General features: G+C 39.9%; 1 protein-coding gene across 2 annotated transcripts in view; it reads left to right on the top strand.

Annotated features, from left to right (window-relative positions):
• Window positions 1-11,493, top strand: part of Heca (hdc homolog, cell cycle regulator) — a 45,243-nt gene extending 33,750 nt beyond the window's left edge. For both annotated transcript variants that reach the window (XM_052751102.1, XM_052751103.1), the window contains exons 3-4: window positions 5,343-5,497; window positions 8,053-11,493. In XM_052751102.1, the coding sequence (XP_052607062.1) occupies window positions 5,343-5,497; window positions 8,053-8,217 (320 nt within the window). In that variant the 3' untranslated portion in view covers window positions 8,218-11,493. The remainder of the gene's footprint in view (window positions 1-5,342; window positions 5,498-8,052) is intronic.
• Window positions 11,494-15,467: the final 3,974 nt, after the last annotated feature.

Genomic DNA, 15,467 nt, shown 5'->3' with positions numbered 1-15,467 from the left:
TGACATTCACAACTCCCCTTTGATAGGAGAGAAAATCCTTTTGTTTATCTGTTACTTGTCTCTGTTATTCTGTTACACTTGCTGGAAATGGAACACATCCTTGGATTTGCCTTCTAATATTTTGAATTTCCAGGAGCTTTTTGTTTGTGTTTTGTTTTTTGAGACATTCGCTATGTAGCTCGGGCTGGCCTTACAGAGATATGTCTGCCTCTGCCTCCCAAATGCTGGGTGTAAAGGCATGCACCACCAGGCCTAGTTCTGGGGGCTTTTGAAGAGCACCATATTCTTGTTTCTCAGATGTAGTTTCTTTTATTATCTTTCAGAATAAGAAAAAGGAGCTGTAGTTAAGAGTAGTCTTGTGTGGGTGTTTTGCCTGATTTTCTGGAGTCCTTTAGCCTTTGTCATGAGGCGGGACACCCCAAGGCCTGGTGGCCTCATGGGATTAAAAGCCCTCTCACAGTTCATGGCAGGGTTGGATAGGATGGCTTCTCCTACACATCCAACAAAGTGGCAGGCTGGTTGGCTTCTGGTGCCCCAGCTGGAATGGGCTCTCTGTTATCCGTGTTTACTTTCATCTTCCACTAGTTAGTTTAGGAGTTTGTTTTTTTTTTGTTTTTTTTTTTTTTGTTTGTTTTTTGTTTTTTTTCGAGACAGGGTTTCTCTGTGTAGCTTTGCGCCTCTCCTGGAACTCACTTGGTAGCCCAGGCTGGCCTCGAACTCACAGAGATCCGCCTGGCTCTGCCTCCCGAGTGCTGGGATTAAAGGCGTGCGCCACCACCGCCCGGCTAGTTTAGGAGTTTTTTAAAGTTGTGTTTTTAATTGAAACACAATTGTCCATATTTCTGAACTGTAGTGTGACGTTTTGACGCTTGTTTATATTGTGTGATAAGATTAGGATACTGAAGATCCCATTCACCTCCTCTTTATAATTTCTGGGAAGAACATTCAAAACCCTAGTTATTTTGAAAAACACTACATAATAGTGTTGGCTAAGGTTGCTACAGTACAGTGAGACATTAGAACTTCCCCTCCTCCTCCTGTATAGATGTGTGTCCTTTAACCCGCTTTCCCCCACCCCTTCCCTAGCCTTAGGTAGCCATTGTTCTTACTCTGTACTTCCATCAGTACTTTTACATTCCACAGCTCTGTGGATCACATGGTATTAGTCTTTCTGCCCCTGGCATATTTTTTTTATTACTTAATGTAATGTGTTCAGGTTTATCCATTTTATGGCAGTATGATTAAATTTCTATTATGGCTAAATATGTGTGTATATGTATATGCACGAAAGTATTTTCTCTGTCCAGTCATCGTTTTGATGGACTCTTAGTTTGATTCCATAGCTGTTGTGAGTATTGCTGCAGTGAATATGGGAGTACAGATACCTTACATACTGATTGCATTTCCCAGTAGTGTGATTTCTGGATCATATGGTAATACTAATTGAAAATCCTTTACACAGGTCATTACATATTCTTTCATTATTTCTAGGTAATTCATAATTTTTTGTTTATGTATTTATTTTGGAAACACGACCTCACTGTAGCGTTGGCTGGCTTGGAACTAGCTATATAGATAAAGCTAGCCTCAACCTCAGAGATCAGCCTAGCTCTGTCTCCAGAGTGCTGGAATTAAAGGTGTGGCTCAATTTTTAGTTTTTTTGAGGGAACTCTACTGTTTTCTATCATGGCTGTACTACATCTCATTGGTAGTGGATGAAGCTAGAGGACATAATTAAATGAAATAAGCCAAGCACAGAAAGATGAAACCATATGATCTCATTCAGCTATAGAGTCAAAACAACTGATTTTAGAAATATGCAATTAAATAGTGCTTGGCTAAGACTGGGAAGGGTAGGGGATACCCTCCCCAGGGTAGGAAAGAGAGTGGCCAATGGCAGAAATAGAGTTAGGTGGGGTTAGATTTCTTCCTGTTTTATAGAAGTGAGTTTGTATTTTTGTTTCTCATTTAGCATAACTGCTAGTAATTTTAGGAGGAAATGGGTAGAAACACCTTTATTTCTACACCTTTAAACTTGCACCATACTTTGTAGAAATGAATTAGGGTACTTACAATGTACACATTTATTTTTATGTCCATCAAGTATTCGTTTGTCAGTCATACTTTGCACATGTGCTAGGTGAGGTCATCAATGTATATTCTTGATATATAAAATGCATTTTATACAATATAGTTAACTGTACTAAGCCTGAGGCTGTAACTAATAGCATCACACGTGGAATTAGTAAATAACACATACACATATGTACATACTGTACACTGAGCATTCTGAGATTTCCAAGGAGGAAAGTGCCACTTGGGTTTGGTTCTTCAGGAGGCAGTATGAAGGCAGTATGAGGGATGGTGGTTAAGAGAAAATCAACTAGGTTGTGATCAGATGAGTTGAACTCTTTGGTTGGAAATGTTACAGAGTAGAAAAGGAATAGATGTGGAGAGCAGGCTGGCGGTGGGGGGCATTCCTTTCAAGCCATTGTAGAAACCCTTTACCATGTGTTTATGAATTGAGAGATTTTTCAACATTTAAAAAACAAACATAATAATATACCCAAAAAAATTGCTTGAAAGGTTTGGGACCTAGAGACAGAGTTGAAACTGTCACATTTGTATGCATGAAGATGAGAAACTACTGTCTGAGGTAGTGAGAATTAAAAGGAAGAGATATCTGCAGGAGAATTTTTTAAAGGGAAGTTACAAATTTAGAGACTCTTACTGTAAAAATGAAGGGTCTTCCTTAGTTCCCCTTGAATCCAGACAAGATAAATGATGCTTTCACAGGCAGGAGTAGATAAGGTTGGGGAAAGGACCTGATTTCATGGGAAAGAAGGTAGAGATCATTTGTATATGTTTAGTTAATTTTCTGTGGCAATATCTAGCAAGCACTGTTAGAAACTAGCATTTGGGTGAACACGTGGGAGCTTATTTTTAACATTGATGGCTAAATCTTGGCAGTAAAAAGCTCTTAAATGAAGAGAAGAGGAAACGGCTGTGATAGAGCTCAAGACTAAATCCTGAGGGTGTTGATCAGGGAGGGGATGGAGAAAGGAAAAATTAGTTAGGCCTGAATTACTTACATGTCCGTATGCACACTGGTATGTAAGCATATACAGAGATAATGGTTGTGTTCAGTGCATGCTACAGAGGTACTAACAACTAACTTCTGGTTTTAGAATCTGTGGTCAGGGGCTTTAATGAATACTAGAGAAGTCAGCAGTACCACAAATAAGGCATTAGTCATGGGTCAGTGTTTCTATTGCTGCACCTCAGAAGTCTGGGTGATATTATTTATAGCAAGCTCTTATCCCAACCACACTTTTAAAGCATTTTCAGTTCCAACGAAATGACCACATTCTAGGCCATGGGATTCCTCAGTTCACAGTTGATTATATGTTGCTGAGATGTTTACTGTGTTCATTGGATTCCCTTGCTCTGCCCCTTACTCCTTCTGGCCCTCCCCAGCTCTGCTTCAAGCCCCTGCTCTCTGATCAAGAAAATGGTTTTGTTTGGTCTTCATAAGTAAGATTGGTCTAGTTAAGAGGGACTTTTTAGACCTCTTTACTACTGTCTATCATATGTGATTGTCCCATTAGGCCTCTGGTTACAGAATCTTTCCTGTGGCTCAGAAATTCTCTGTATAGGACATGGTGGAACAGTAATGGAAAACAAATCCAGAAACTAAGGTTGGACTCAGGCCTCCCAAGAGTTTGCTTGCCTATAGGGTAAGAGTCAACATAGCCATGAATTGGGCTTGGTCTTGGCTCCTTATTTTCTTTGTAAGCTTTCACAAGCTACCCAGGCTCTTTAAGCTGCTGTCTGTCCCTCCTGTTTGAAATGGGAGTAACAATCACGAGTCCTTTGTAGCATTGCTGTGATAGTTAAATGAAGTAATTGATAGAGCACTCACAGCACAGGGCAGACCCTTGGTAAGTGCACAGTGAATGTTCCTTGTCTTCATCATCACAGCCATTGTTAAAAGCACCTTCTGTGTTTGGTGTTAACTTTCACCAGCAGCATTGATGTGTCATTGAGCATTCCAAGTTGGACCAAGGAGGAGACTGGAAATAAAATGTTCCAGTGGCTCATAGATAATTGAATTGACTTGTGGATATGGTCCCAGGCACTCAGTGGGTATGGCATGTGAGAGCTTGTTTTCACTGTTTTAGGAGAGAGGTGGGTGGTATTACAAGAAGCCCTTCTCACCCTTCCTGGTTTGGGCCTAGACACCCCCCAGCTTATCGTGTCATTGACTGTCACCATGTGCCATCCATTCACTCAGCACACAGAACTTTCACATTGCTTACCTTGTGCTGGATACCGAGTTGACAAGGATGAATGGGGTATGTCTCCTGCTCTGAAGGAGAAAGGTCCATGTAAGCAAATGTAATGAAAAGGTTCCCTCTAAGGACCATTAGGTGCCTTTGCAGTAGAAAACAAAGAGCTGGTCCTTCCAAGTAAATGACAAAAACCCTTAGTCTGACTTTTGGCAGTGAGCAGCACATTCTGAATAAGAAGCCACTGTGCAGTGTTCTGAGGTGATGTTCCCTGTTCTCGGCAGTGTTCTAGAGTGCTCCCTGTGCTCAGCAGTGCTGCTGTTACATACTGCCCAAGGAAGATCCTGGACATGCTGACTAATTATTTAAACCTTTACCCTTTCATATAATTGGATGACCTCTTTCCTTTATAAACATTAAGTCCTTGATACGCAGTGTAGGAATGAAGTTGTGACTTTTAAAAGCCCAGTAAATAATATTTTGGACTTCTAATGCATCACGAGTAATATATAATTCTAGTTCCTAAATTAGCTGTGGTGATAGCGGTTTTGGGAATGAGGACAGTTAACACAGTAATTGTGGCTGTGGTAAAATTCTGGGCTGTCAGTACGAAGTCAGACATTTTTGGATGAAATTGTTTGTGGGTTACAACTCAGCAGACCAGTGTTGTTGGTTCATGTTGGTTCGCTGTATGCCACATGTAGACTCTGGAGAATCCTGGTGATTACAGACTGGTTCTAAGCATGTGGCTTTATTATTTGGATCTGGATGGACACACAGTATAAGCCGGGCAGCACATTTTAGAAAAGTAAATTAAAGCAAGTGTCTATTTTAAATAAATTGGAATTTGTCATATTGATAGCAACCATTCACTGTTATCTTACTAGGGCAGTTTAAGGATGTATGATAGAAACCATCTGCCTTGCCTTTTCTTTTTATTCAAATGATAAAATGTTTGCTTTTTGTTGTTGATGAGGGAATTTTGATTGCAACTGGAGATGAAGGTGCTTTCCACCTTGGCCGCCACCTGAGCCTTGTGCTTTCTGTGTGCAGGGAGACTCATGCATCTGTATGCAGTGTGTGTGGACTGCCTGGAAGGGGTTCACAAGATCGTCTGCATCAAGTGCAAGTCCCGCTGGGATGGCAGCTGGCACCAGCTGGGCACCATGTACACCTACGACATCCTGGCTGCCTCTCCCTGCTGTCAGGTTGGTATCAACTGAAGCTGGAGTGCAGTGGGTGGCATTAGAGTTAAAGGCTGCCTTGTGGTTACTTGGAAGGAGTCGTGAGCGCTCGGAGAAGGTGCTTCTGAGGGTGAAGAAGAACTCAGATGCCTGAGTTGTTGCCTTGAGGTAGAACACTGTATAGTCAGAGGAATATATACAATAATCGGCTTGGGGTATTTTCCATTTTTATGTCAGAAAAAGGTTGCAAAACAGCAGCACACCTTCTTTCCACTTGTAACTAAGTGTGGCAAGTGCTCTGCTGAGCCCTGCCGCTGGTCAGTGGCCTGGTGGTCAGGTTCTGTGTAGGGCTTCTTCAGTTTTCTTTTTGTTTGCTTGTAGTTTTCTCATTTTGTGTAACTAATTTGTAGCAAAAGGTTATAATTTAAACTGAGAAGGAAAGTTTTACTTTCTAGAACAGACAAAATTTTCCTCTTGCTTACTTTCTGTGAGAATTGGCAAAACCCCAGCCTCTCACTCTTAAGTCGCGTGAGGTTGACCAGAAAGATTTGTAATTCTTAAAGTGCTAGGAAAGCAGCATTCTTCTCTGGCTCTTAGGAGCACCTGGAGCGTAGCTGTCAAAAGGACGGGAGGGAGGTGTTGACATAAAACCCCATTAAATAAGACACGAGGAAGACCCAAACCCCAGGAACCCTGAATTCAGTGTTCCACATGCTTGAGGAAGAACGTGTTACAGAATTCCCTGGCAGGCATTCCTGTGTAGCAGAGACCTTTCCTCCTTCTCTGGCCAGTTTGTTCAGTGGATGACCAGTTTCTGTGGAGATCACAGGCCGCCAGAGACAGTGACAGACAGTGGTTCAGCTGTGTGGTTGTTTTGTGTGTGTGTGTGGGGGGGGAGTTCCATTTAGAAATTTTCCAGAAGAGAAATCTGCTCATGAGAGAGGTAGACAGTCATCTTTTTCTGACTTTTGGTTTTGGATAAGGCTGACTAGTTTTCTGCTCTTGTGGTATATTGACTACCTTTCCAGATTCAAGGTTAGCTTTGACAATGAGTTACCATAATCTTTTAGTTAATCACTGTCACGTTTTATGGTTATTGCTGTGCCTTGTGTCTACTGCTGAGATAAGAGACACCAAAGGAAGTGGCACCTTTCTTCTCTGCACATACGAGATGTAGCAGGAAGGCTAGCCTTTGAATTAAGGAATTAAGGAAGTGAACAAAGGCCTGTTAAAACTCTCGGCACCTGAGTGTGGCATAGGACCTTGCAGCGCTCACTCGCCTTCTGAGTTGTTGCTTGTAATGGGTGACTCAAATTTTTGAATGCTTTGCCCAAGTCTACACAAATTGTGTCACAGCTGTGACTAAAACCTGTGATTCCTATTTTGGTCTTTTTTTCTACTACATGTTGAAAGGCCATGGGATTTCCCTATCTTCAAAGAGAAATACACAATGGCATCCTTCCCACCGGACCTTTAGTATACAACTGCATATTTATTTTTTAAACTGATATATGCCAAGACTATATTTTCTGGCCCCCAACTGAAATGGAAAACTTGTTTGATTACTATTATTAATCAATTGAATATATTCACTGTGAGAATATAGTAGTAGACACTACTAAGGATTCCAGGTAAGTCTGAGGCAAAAATAAGCAGTAATTGGTTATCAGAAAGGAATAAAAGGTTAAAGAGAACTTTCTATTCAAGACTCAGAGGGACGAAGTAGTTAAAAAGGAGTTCATTTTAGGTTGTAGAAAGATAGTCCGTATGTTGCTGAAATGTGCACTCTGGAGTGCATTTAGTTTAAATCCCAGCTGTTCTGCTTTCTGTTTTCTTGGGCATGGGATTTATCACTGTGTGCCCCTTTTCATCATCTGAAATGCAGATTAGACTCCCTCACAGGAATGCTTTGAGGACAAATTTGTTAGCACATTTTTAGGAAGGATCTAAATTAAGACTGTTTGATCTGTAATTTCTGCCTATCCACTTCACTCCCAGATCTATTGCTGAAGGGCTCCAGGATCATGGTGTTAGAGGCCTAGGCACAGGTGAAGATGTCATATGCTAGTGAGTTCTAGAAGTCTCAAGATACACATAGCACTCCTGCCTAGATTGCCAATTTTGATTGGATATTTTAGAGAAATTTAAAGAAAACAGTGTTATGTGGAGTCAAATGAAAGTGTATGTGAGCTTTTGAAATAAACCTAGACTCTTCAGGAAAGTATTTCATGTAGGTTTGGGTGCAGAGAGCTAGTTTCAGCCATTTGCTTAAAATCCAGGGAATAGGTGATTGCTGTTAGGTAACTGTTAGGAGATGTTCAGGTAGTATAATTTAGAATTCTGTCATTGATAGGCACCTCATATTAAGAGCGAGCCTGGGAGATTGTAATCTTTAGAAGGATGATGATGAATGTCAGAATGTTTATCTTAGATGTGCATCCCCTGATTCTGTTAATAATGGAGAGACCTCACTGAATTTCTTTCACTTCAGTTTCTTTCAATCAACACTTAGATTTGACGGCTTTTGACTAGTATGGTAAAGTCAGTAGGACTGTGGCTCATGATGTCTGTTTCCCCAGGCTCGTCTGAACTGCAAGCATTGTGGCAAGCCTGTGATCGACGTACGGATCGGAATGCAGTACTTCTCTGAGTACAGCAATGTCCAGCAGTGTCCACACTGTGGGAACCTGGACTACCATTTTGTGAAGCCATTCTCCTCCTTCAAAGTTCTTGAAGCTTATTGATGAAAGCTTTGCTTTAGGAATAGCTATTTTATTGATATTATTACTTTACTACATATCTTTTATAGGGGAGCATTCTGTGACATTAATTTCTTTTCTAATTTAAAGCAGAGTTTACTTTGTATATTTGTGCCACTAAAATGAGGGCTGCCCCTTGCCCTGTCTTGATTCCCAAATGTCGTGTGGTTAAGACTGGAGCCCAAATGGGAAATGGTGCAGATTTTGATAGGGTTTTAGTCTCACACAGAATCTCTGATGCAGTTCTAAGGTGATAGGAAGGATGGGTGCCATTTAGGTGTGGGATTCTGTGGTGAAACTAAAGGTGTGGTGGGAGTTGGGAAGAAGCTTTTACTAATACGTTAGCTCTCTTGAGACCCACTGTTGGATGCTTGGGCCTTGGGAAGATTAAGTGACAAGTGAATGTAAGTCTGACCCTGGAGAGCCAGCATTGTGATAGGCTACCTGAATCTGCTCTTCAGTTCCGGTTGAGGTGCAGTTTACTCCCACTGACAAGTGATTTGAGAGTAGAACTAAGTGCTCTTTCTTTGACTATTTGTATAATTTAACAGTTTTCATACTGGAAATATCCAAATTGTATGACCCTTGGAAATTGTTGCTGTTGCAGTTTTAAATGAGCTGCATATAACAGGTCTTGTGAAGTGACATTAGAAATGAGGCACATTGAATCAAGAAGGCAGGAAGGCAGAACTTGGTTATTTGAATTGTGTTGTGTCTCTAGAAGCTGGTCAGAGAACCTACAGAAAATCTGCACATGCTGTGGTGGGCATTGTTTACAGACTGCATTGCTGAAGCAATTGCTTGGTATCCAGAACTTCTCCGAGATAAACCTCTAGCCTAAGCGCTGGGCTGCAGAACCAGTCAGGCCACACTTCTCATTCTATCTATTGCCACATTAACCCATTTAATACTGACTTTCCAAAATCAGAGGTGACCTCAAGAAGGAAGGGCAAATTGGTTAGAATGATGAAGAACAGTTTTATTCTGTTTAAAGTATGTCTCATTTTGGTAGCAGTAATACAAAGAGCATATCTGAAAATAGATCATCCTAAAGAGTCCCATGATCCCTATAGTTTGTTTTAAAAAAAAAGTTCCATACAGAACACCAGATATTCCAAAACCAGCCCCTGTTCACTAGAACTTGGAGACTTAAATGTGCTGAAGACATCTCTTCTAGAATTAGAATTAGAGAATTACTTCTCATGAGTAAATTTGATAATTTGAAGTATGATACAGAAATATACATTAAAAGAATACTAAAAATAATTCATTATATAAATAGGTAAATTTGGGGTTTATGTAAATATTTTATATCACTTACTTGGTTTATGCCATCATCCCAGGGGGTTTTCTTTTCACAATTGTCTAAACATTATTGCCATTGAGTCTTAAGTTCTTCAGAAGTGCTTGGTGTTTTGTTTGAAACAACAGCATAAAAAAAAAAAAAAAAAAAAAACCTGTGCTAAACCAAAACTCTTCATCAGTTGGTTTGTTACTTCTGGTTTGGTGTTTGATGATCTGAAAAGTTTCACATCTGTAAGAAATGCTCAAGTTGCGTAAGACAAGCAATAATTATTATTGGTCAGATGACGTTTAATACAACTATGTTAGGTCTATAGGACATAATACTTGCAGATTTGTCTTTGATGCACAGAGCTGCAATTGTGAGTTAGCTGTATACTCAAGTTTAAAATTTTGTTAAGTTTTTATTCAGATACCATATTTGTCTTTGTGTTTGTTGCTGATTTTTAAAATAAAATACTTGTAATTCTGTTCTTTAACATATTGACGTTTTCTAGTAAAACTTCATTATATTATTGTTTTGAAGTCAACTTATCCATTGCACCAGTGAATTCTTTAGATTAAAAAAAAGAAAGAAAAAACTGCGGGACTATAAGCCACATTCTATTCTTGCTCCTTTGTTTGTTTTCTGCCCCCCAAATGAAGAAGTTTGACTTAATTGGATAAGATTTGCTTTTGATGTTCTGTTAATAGAGTAAGGACTATAGATGTGTAGTCCTATAAAAAGAGAAGCATGAGCCCTGTACTCTTACTTACCTTTTAATGCCTTTTAGTGCATTGATTGCATTTTTGTCTGAAAGGGAAGATTTGGCTGATCTGAGAATAAAATACAGTTGAGTATACAATACTTACTTTAAAGGTAAATCTTACTTTGGAAATCTGCTAACCTTAATGTTTTCACCAAACTTTGCCAGAACACATTGGTTAGAATTGGAAAAAGTCAAGAACGATTACCATTTTTTGTTGTAGTTGGGATATTAAAGGGCATCAGTCATCCAGGAGGTCTAGCTTCTGTTTCTCTCATGAATAGTGTTCAATAACTCATAGTTTTGAGATAGACTAATAATTTAAAGTGATTTTTATCTTCTTTAACATTTTTAGTCATTCATTTTTAAAGAGTTCCATACTTTGAGCAAGTAAAACTGTCTGCTTCAGTTTTGAGAGAAGCTAATTTCTGATCATTTTCTCTTCAGGCCATCTGAGCTCTCTGCTTTCATTTGATCACCTGATCACAGTGGAAGCACTTGATAACATTGGGCTTATACCTTTAAAGGTAGATTTTATTCCATGAAGTGTAGGAATGAGCAGCTTGTTTTCTAATTACAAAGGAGCTTTCCCAACATCCTTTAATTTCCAATTTTTGTAAAATGGGTTCATTTTTCTAAGTAAAGGAAATTTTCATACCTTTTGGGGGAAAATTAACATATGAAGAAAGAATATTATGTTTAAATGCTAAAACTTCACAGGTAGCTCCATACCTTGGTAAACTACCTTCCTGAGTTCTTCATGTCGTCTTACAGTATCAGTGCTGACTCTGCTGGCTGTTCTGTGCCTGTTTTCTAACCTCTTTGCTTTTCTGTTGAATTCCCTGAAGCGCTTGTTGGGTAATTGGAAGATTGAGGAAGAGATTGAGGAGAGAGCACTTTTGTTTAGGGTGTGGTTCCCATAACAGGATGCTGCCTAACCCAGTTCATCTTTACACTTTGTTGACCTTACTCTTTTTCCAGGCAATTGAAAGAAAATATAATGAATGGATACCATGAAAACCAGCTAAAAAATATGTTGTTGTCTATGAAGATTTCTTGTCAAGATGTTTGGATTGCACTTTTGTTGAGGGAAGCCAGTGTAAATAGTTGAGGATGTTGATAAATTGAAGCATTTGGGTTATGGAATCATGTGTGATGTTAGAGGGTTTCTGTATGTGAAAGGTATTAAGAATAATAAAATTTTAGAAACAAATACTGAACTTTGCTTTAATGTGTTACTAGATTTTTGATGGAATTTTTTGAGAAATGGGGTTGTTTGGTAAGAAAAAATAGTAGGTAAGTAGGGATATTCTCAAGAGTTAAAATAATATCCAGAAAACCATCCCAAAGTCACTACTGCAATTAATCAAAACTCTAAATTCTGGACTAGTGAGATGGCTCAGCAGGTAAAGGCACCTGATACCAAATTTAACAACCTGAGTTTTATCCCCAGAACCAACACAGTGGAAGGAGAGACCAACTCCAGAAAGTTGTCCTCTGACCAGAGCATGTATGCTGTGGTGCATGCACACTTGTGATAGATAAATGTAAAAGGAGGGAAAAGGGAGAGAGGACCCCACAATTACAAGTTCTTCACTGCTTACAAGTGTGTATCACATGTAAGCTTCCTTTGCAACAAAGTAATAGCAAATCAGCCTTCCCCTTGTTTCATGTGGGTAGTATAAAATTATTCTGTTTATAAAGAATCCTGTAGTCTAGAGAGTGCTAAAGAAAAATGGAAAGAGTGTAGTTTTGATACACCCCAGACCAGCCACCCACAGATACTGTTTTAGTCAGTGTTCTAATGCTGTGAAGAGAGACCATGACCAAGGCAACTTTTATAAAGAAAAGCATTTAATTGGGGCTTGCTTACAGTTTCAGAAGTCCAGTGGTATCATGGTGGGGAGCCTGGCAACAAGCAGGAAGATACAGTACTGGAGAAGTTAAAAGTTCTACAGCTGGATCCACAGGCAGCAAGAAGAGAGAAATACTGCGCCTGGCTTGAGCTTTTGAAATCCCAGAGCCCAACCCCTGTAACATGAATCCTAAAGGGTCTTATTAATAAAACAAACCTGGAGCTGGGTATTGGGGTGAATGCTGGAAGATCAGAGAAGCAAAACCTCAGCTGATCCTGTTTCCTCAGACTGGAAGTCTCTGAGTCCTTATTCAAATGAATCTCAGCTGAACTGCTGCTAAAAGCTTAACTGGCTCTAGTTCCTGGTTTTCGTGCTTTGTATACTTTTCTGCTTTCTGCCATCACTTCCTGGGATTAAAGGCGTGTGTCACCATGCCTGGCTGTTTCCAGTGTGGCTTTGAACTCACGGAGATCCATATGGATCTCTGCCTCCAGAAGGCTAGGATTAAAGGTGTGAGTGCCACCATTTTCTGGCCTCTATGTCTGTCTAGTGGCTGTTCTGTTCTCTGACCCCAGATAAATTTATTACGGTGCACGATATATTGGGGAACACAGTATCACCACACCAGTGACACATTTACTTTAACAAGGCCGCACCTAATCTCTCTCCAGTAGTGCCACTCCCTAATGATCAAGGATTCAAATATATGAGCCCCTGGATGCCATTCCTATTCAGACCACCACATTCCACTCCTTGGCCCCCATAGGCTTGTAGCCACATCATAATGCAAAAATGCATTCAGTTCAACTTCAAAAGTCCCCATAATCTACAACAGTCTCAAAACTTTGAAAGTCCAAGGTCTCTTTCAAGACTCATGGCAATCTCTTAACTGTAATCTGGGAGGCTGGAAGGGGGAAGCAAATCACATACTTCCAGCATACAATGGCACAGGTTATACATGACCATTCCAAAAGAGAGAAAAGGGAACATAGAAAATTCTGGACCAAAGCAAGACTGAAAACCAGCTGGGCAAACTCCAAACTAAAGAAAGTGAGCCTACTATGGAATGCGGTGTTAATCCTATAGGTCTTCCCAGTAGGCTCACCTCGGTAAGTCCCACCTTCCAGCAGTGGTACATGGGATGAAATATGTGATGGATTTGGGGTTATGTATTCATATAGAGCAAGCATGTTTGGAAACATTCTATATGTAATTTTAGGGGGAAAAATCTACTTGAAATAATGTGTCTTTTACCTGTTTTTTTTTTTTTTTTAATGATTAATTTGTTAGCGTCTTTTCCCATCTGTTAAGATAGGTTACTGCTTGGGGAAAACTAGATAAAAGGGAGCATTTTAACAGTCAACTTGAAAAACTCCATTTTATTCACTTTGGGATCTTTGAGCTATTTTTGGATTCATACATGTTGAGCTGTCAGGTTTGATATACCATTGGTAATATCCAGTTTGGTCAGGGTTTTGCCTTTTGATTAACTTTTTAGACAGTTCTTATATCTTATGTTCCATTTCCAATTTCTCATGATCTTTTCTGAAATGCTCATGTCCCAGTTTGAGGGTTACTGTACTTGATCATTGTATTTGAGCCTCTTCAAGCTTTATGAGAAAAAAAAAATACTGTTTTACACATGTTTTAGCCAACATTTCTCATGCTTTGGGGGCTGTTATTAGTTACTTTTCTGTTGCTGTGGTTAAAATGCCATGACTAAAAGAACTAGAGGAAGAAAGTTTATTTCTTGCTTATGGTTCCAGAGGCCTAGCATCTATAATGATAAGGAAGGCAAGGAATGCTGACAGGAGCAGGAAGTTAGTCACATTTTTGTCCACAGACAGGAAGCAGAAAATGATTAGGAAGTAGGATGAGGGTTATACCCTCAAAACCTACCCCTCTTGCAGTGATATACTTCCCTCACCATGGCTGCATCCCCTAAAGGTCCCATAACTGTAGGTAAAAGTTTCACTTCCACCTACCTGTTCCCAAATACCCAGTAGCCACTTCCCAAATAACTGACTGGGGGCCTAATATTACTTATAAATGCTTGACTGGTAGCTCAGACTTACTACTAACTAGCTCTTACACTTCAATTAACCCATAATTCTTATCTATGTTGAGCCATGTGGCTTGGTACCTTTTCTCAGTCCTACATTCTCATCTTGCTTCCTCTGCGTCTGGCTGGCGACTCTGTCTCTGCCTTTCCATTTCTCAGCCTTCTCCTAGTCTGGTCACCCCGTCTACACTTCCTGCCTGGCTACTGGCCAATCAGTGTTTTATTAAACCAATGGGAGTGACAAACCTTTACAATGTACAAGATCATTATCCCATAGCACATAACAACCAACAGTACCACCAGCTGGGAATCGAGTGTTCAAATACATGAGCCTTTGGGAAACATTTCAAACCACTAGAGAGTAATTTGTGATAGTGTTAGTAACTGCAAACCTATGGGGTGGCAATCAGTGTTGCACATCTTGTTCATCACGTTAACTAGTCCAATTGTTCCGAAGCTCTGATATAGCAGGTTGTTAGGGAAATAGAACAGAAGAAGGCCATGGACAAGCATTTCTTTGATGCCTCAGAACCCTATGGTTCTAAAAAGAGATGACTGAATATTTTAGAGAGCTTAGTGGAGATCATAAGGTTACCACAAGCCTGCACAGGATGTCTGAAAGGTCATTTTACTTTGTGCAAGGATTATAGCAACTATGGCTCTCTCTGATGGTGCAGAAACACTGGTAGAAGTATGTGCTTTTGATGGATAATATATAAGAACATAAATTATTAATAATTACAGTTTTGTAGACTTCTTTCAAAATATGAGCAGGATATGTTGGGTGGGAGGTTAGTTTCTGGTGATGGCAGAGTTGACAGATGCCATTAATATGTCCCCACTTTTTTTCTAGTCCCTTTCATTTATTGAAATGTTTATCATGTTTTCCTTACCATCTTTCTCCTGTCTTTCCTCCTTCCTTTCTTGTTGCATCAAGGTTCCTAATCATCAGGATACAGTAAAAGCTCCCAGATAAGCTGTTGTGTGACACTGTTCCTGGAGAAACACGAATAAAGAGCTACTCACCCCAGATAGGGAACCAGTGACAACCAAAATACGGATCCCATCAAAGTCCAACTTAGCCAACCAATGAGTTTTATAGGAGTTACAGGAACAGAAGTGATGCAAAGCCAAAAGCCCACCCCAGCACAGGTGAGACAGCTCACAAAATCTGGAAACTTAGAGCACAAGGCACAACAGGCAGGCAGCTCAACAGGTTGGAGAGTATCTGCTCCAACTAGTTCAGTTTATCTGGGTCCTTTCAGACAG

The sequence above is a fragment of the Peromyscus californicus genome, unplaced genomic scaffold (assembly GCF_007827085.1).
Source record: "Peromyscus californicus insignis strain IS unplaced genomic scaffold, ASM782708v3 Scaffold_22__1_contigs__length_63687245, whole genome shotgun sequence".
Classification (NCBI taxonomy): domain Eukaryota; kingdom Metazoa; phylum Chordata; class Mammalia; order Rodentia; family Cricetidae; genus Peromyscus; species Peromyscus californicus.
This window is presented reverse-complemented; position numbering and strand designations above follow the sequence as displayed.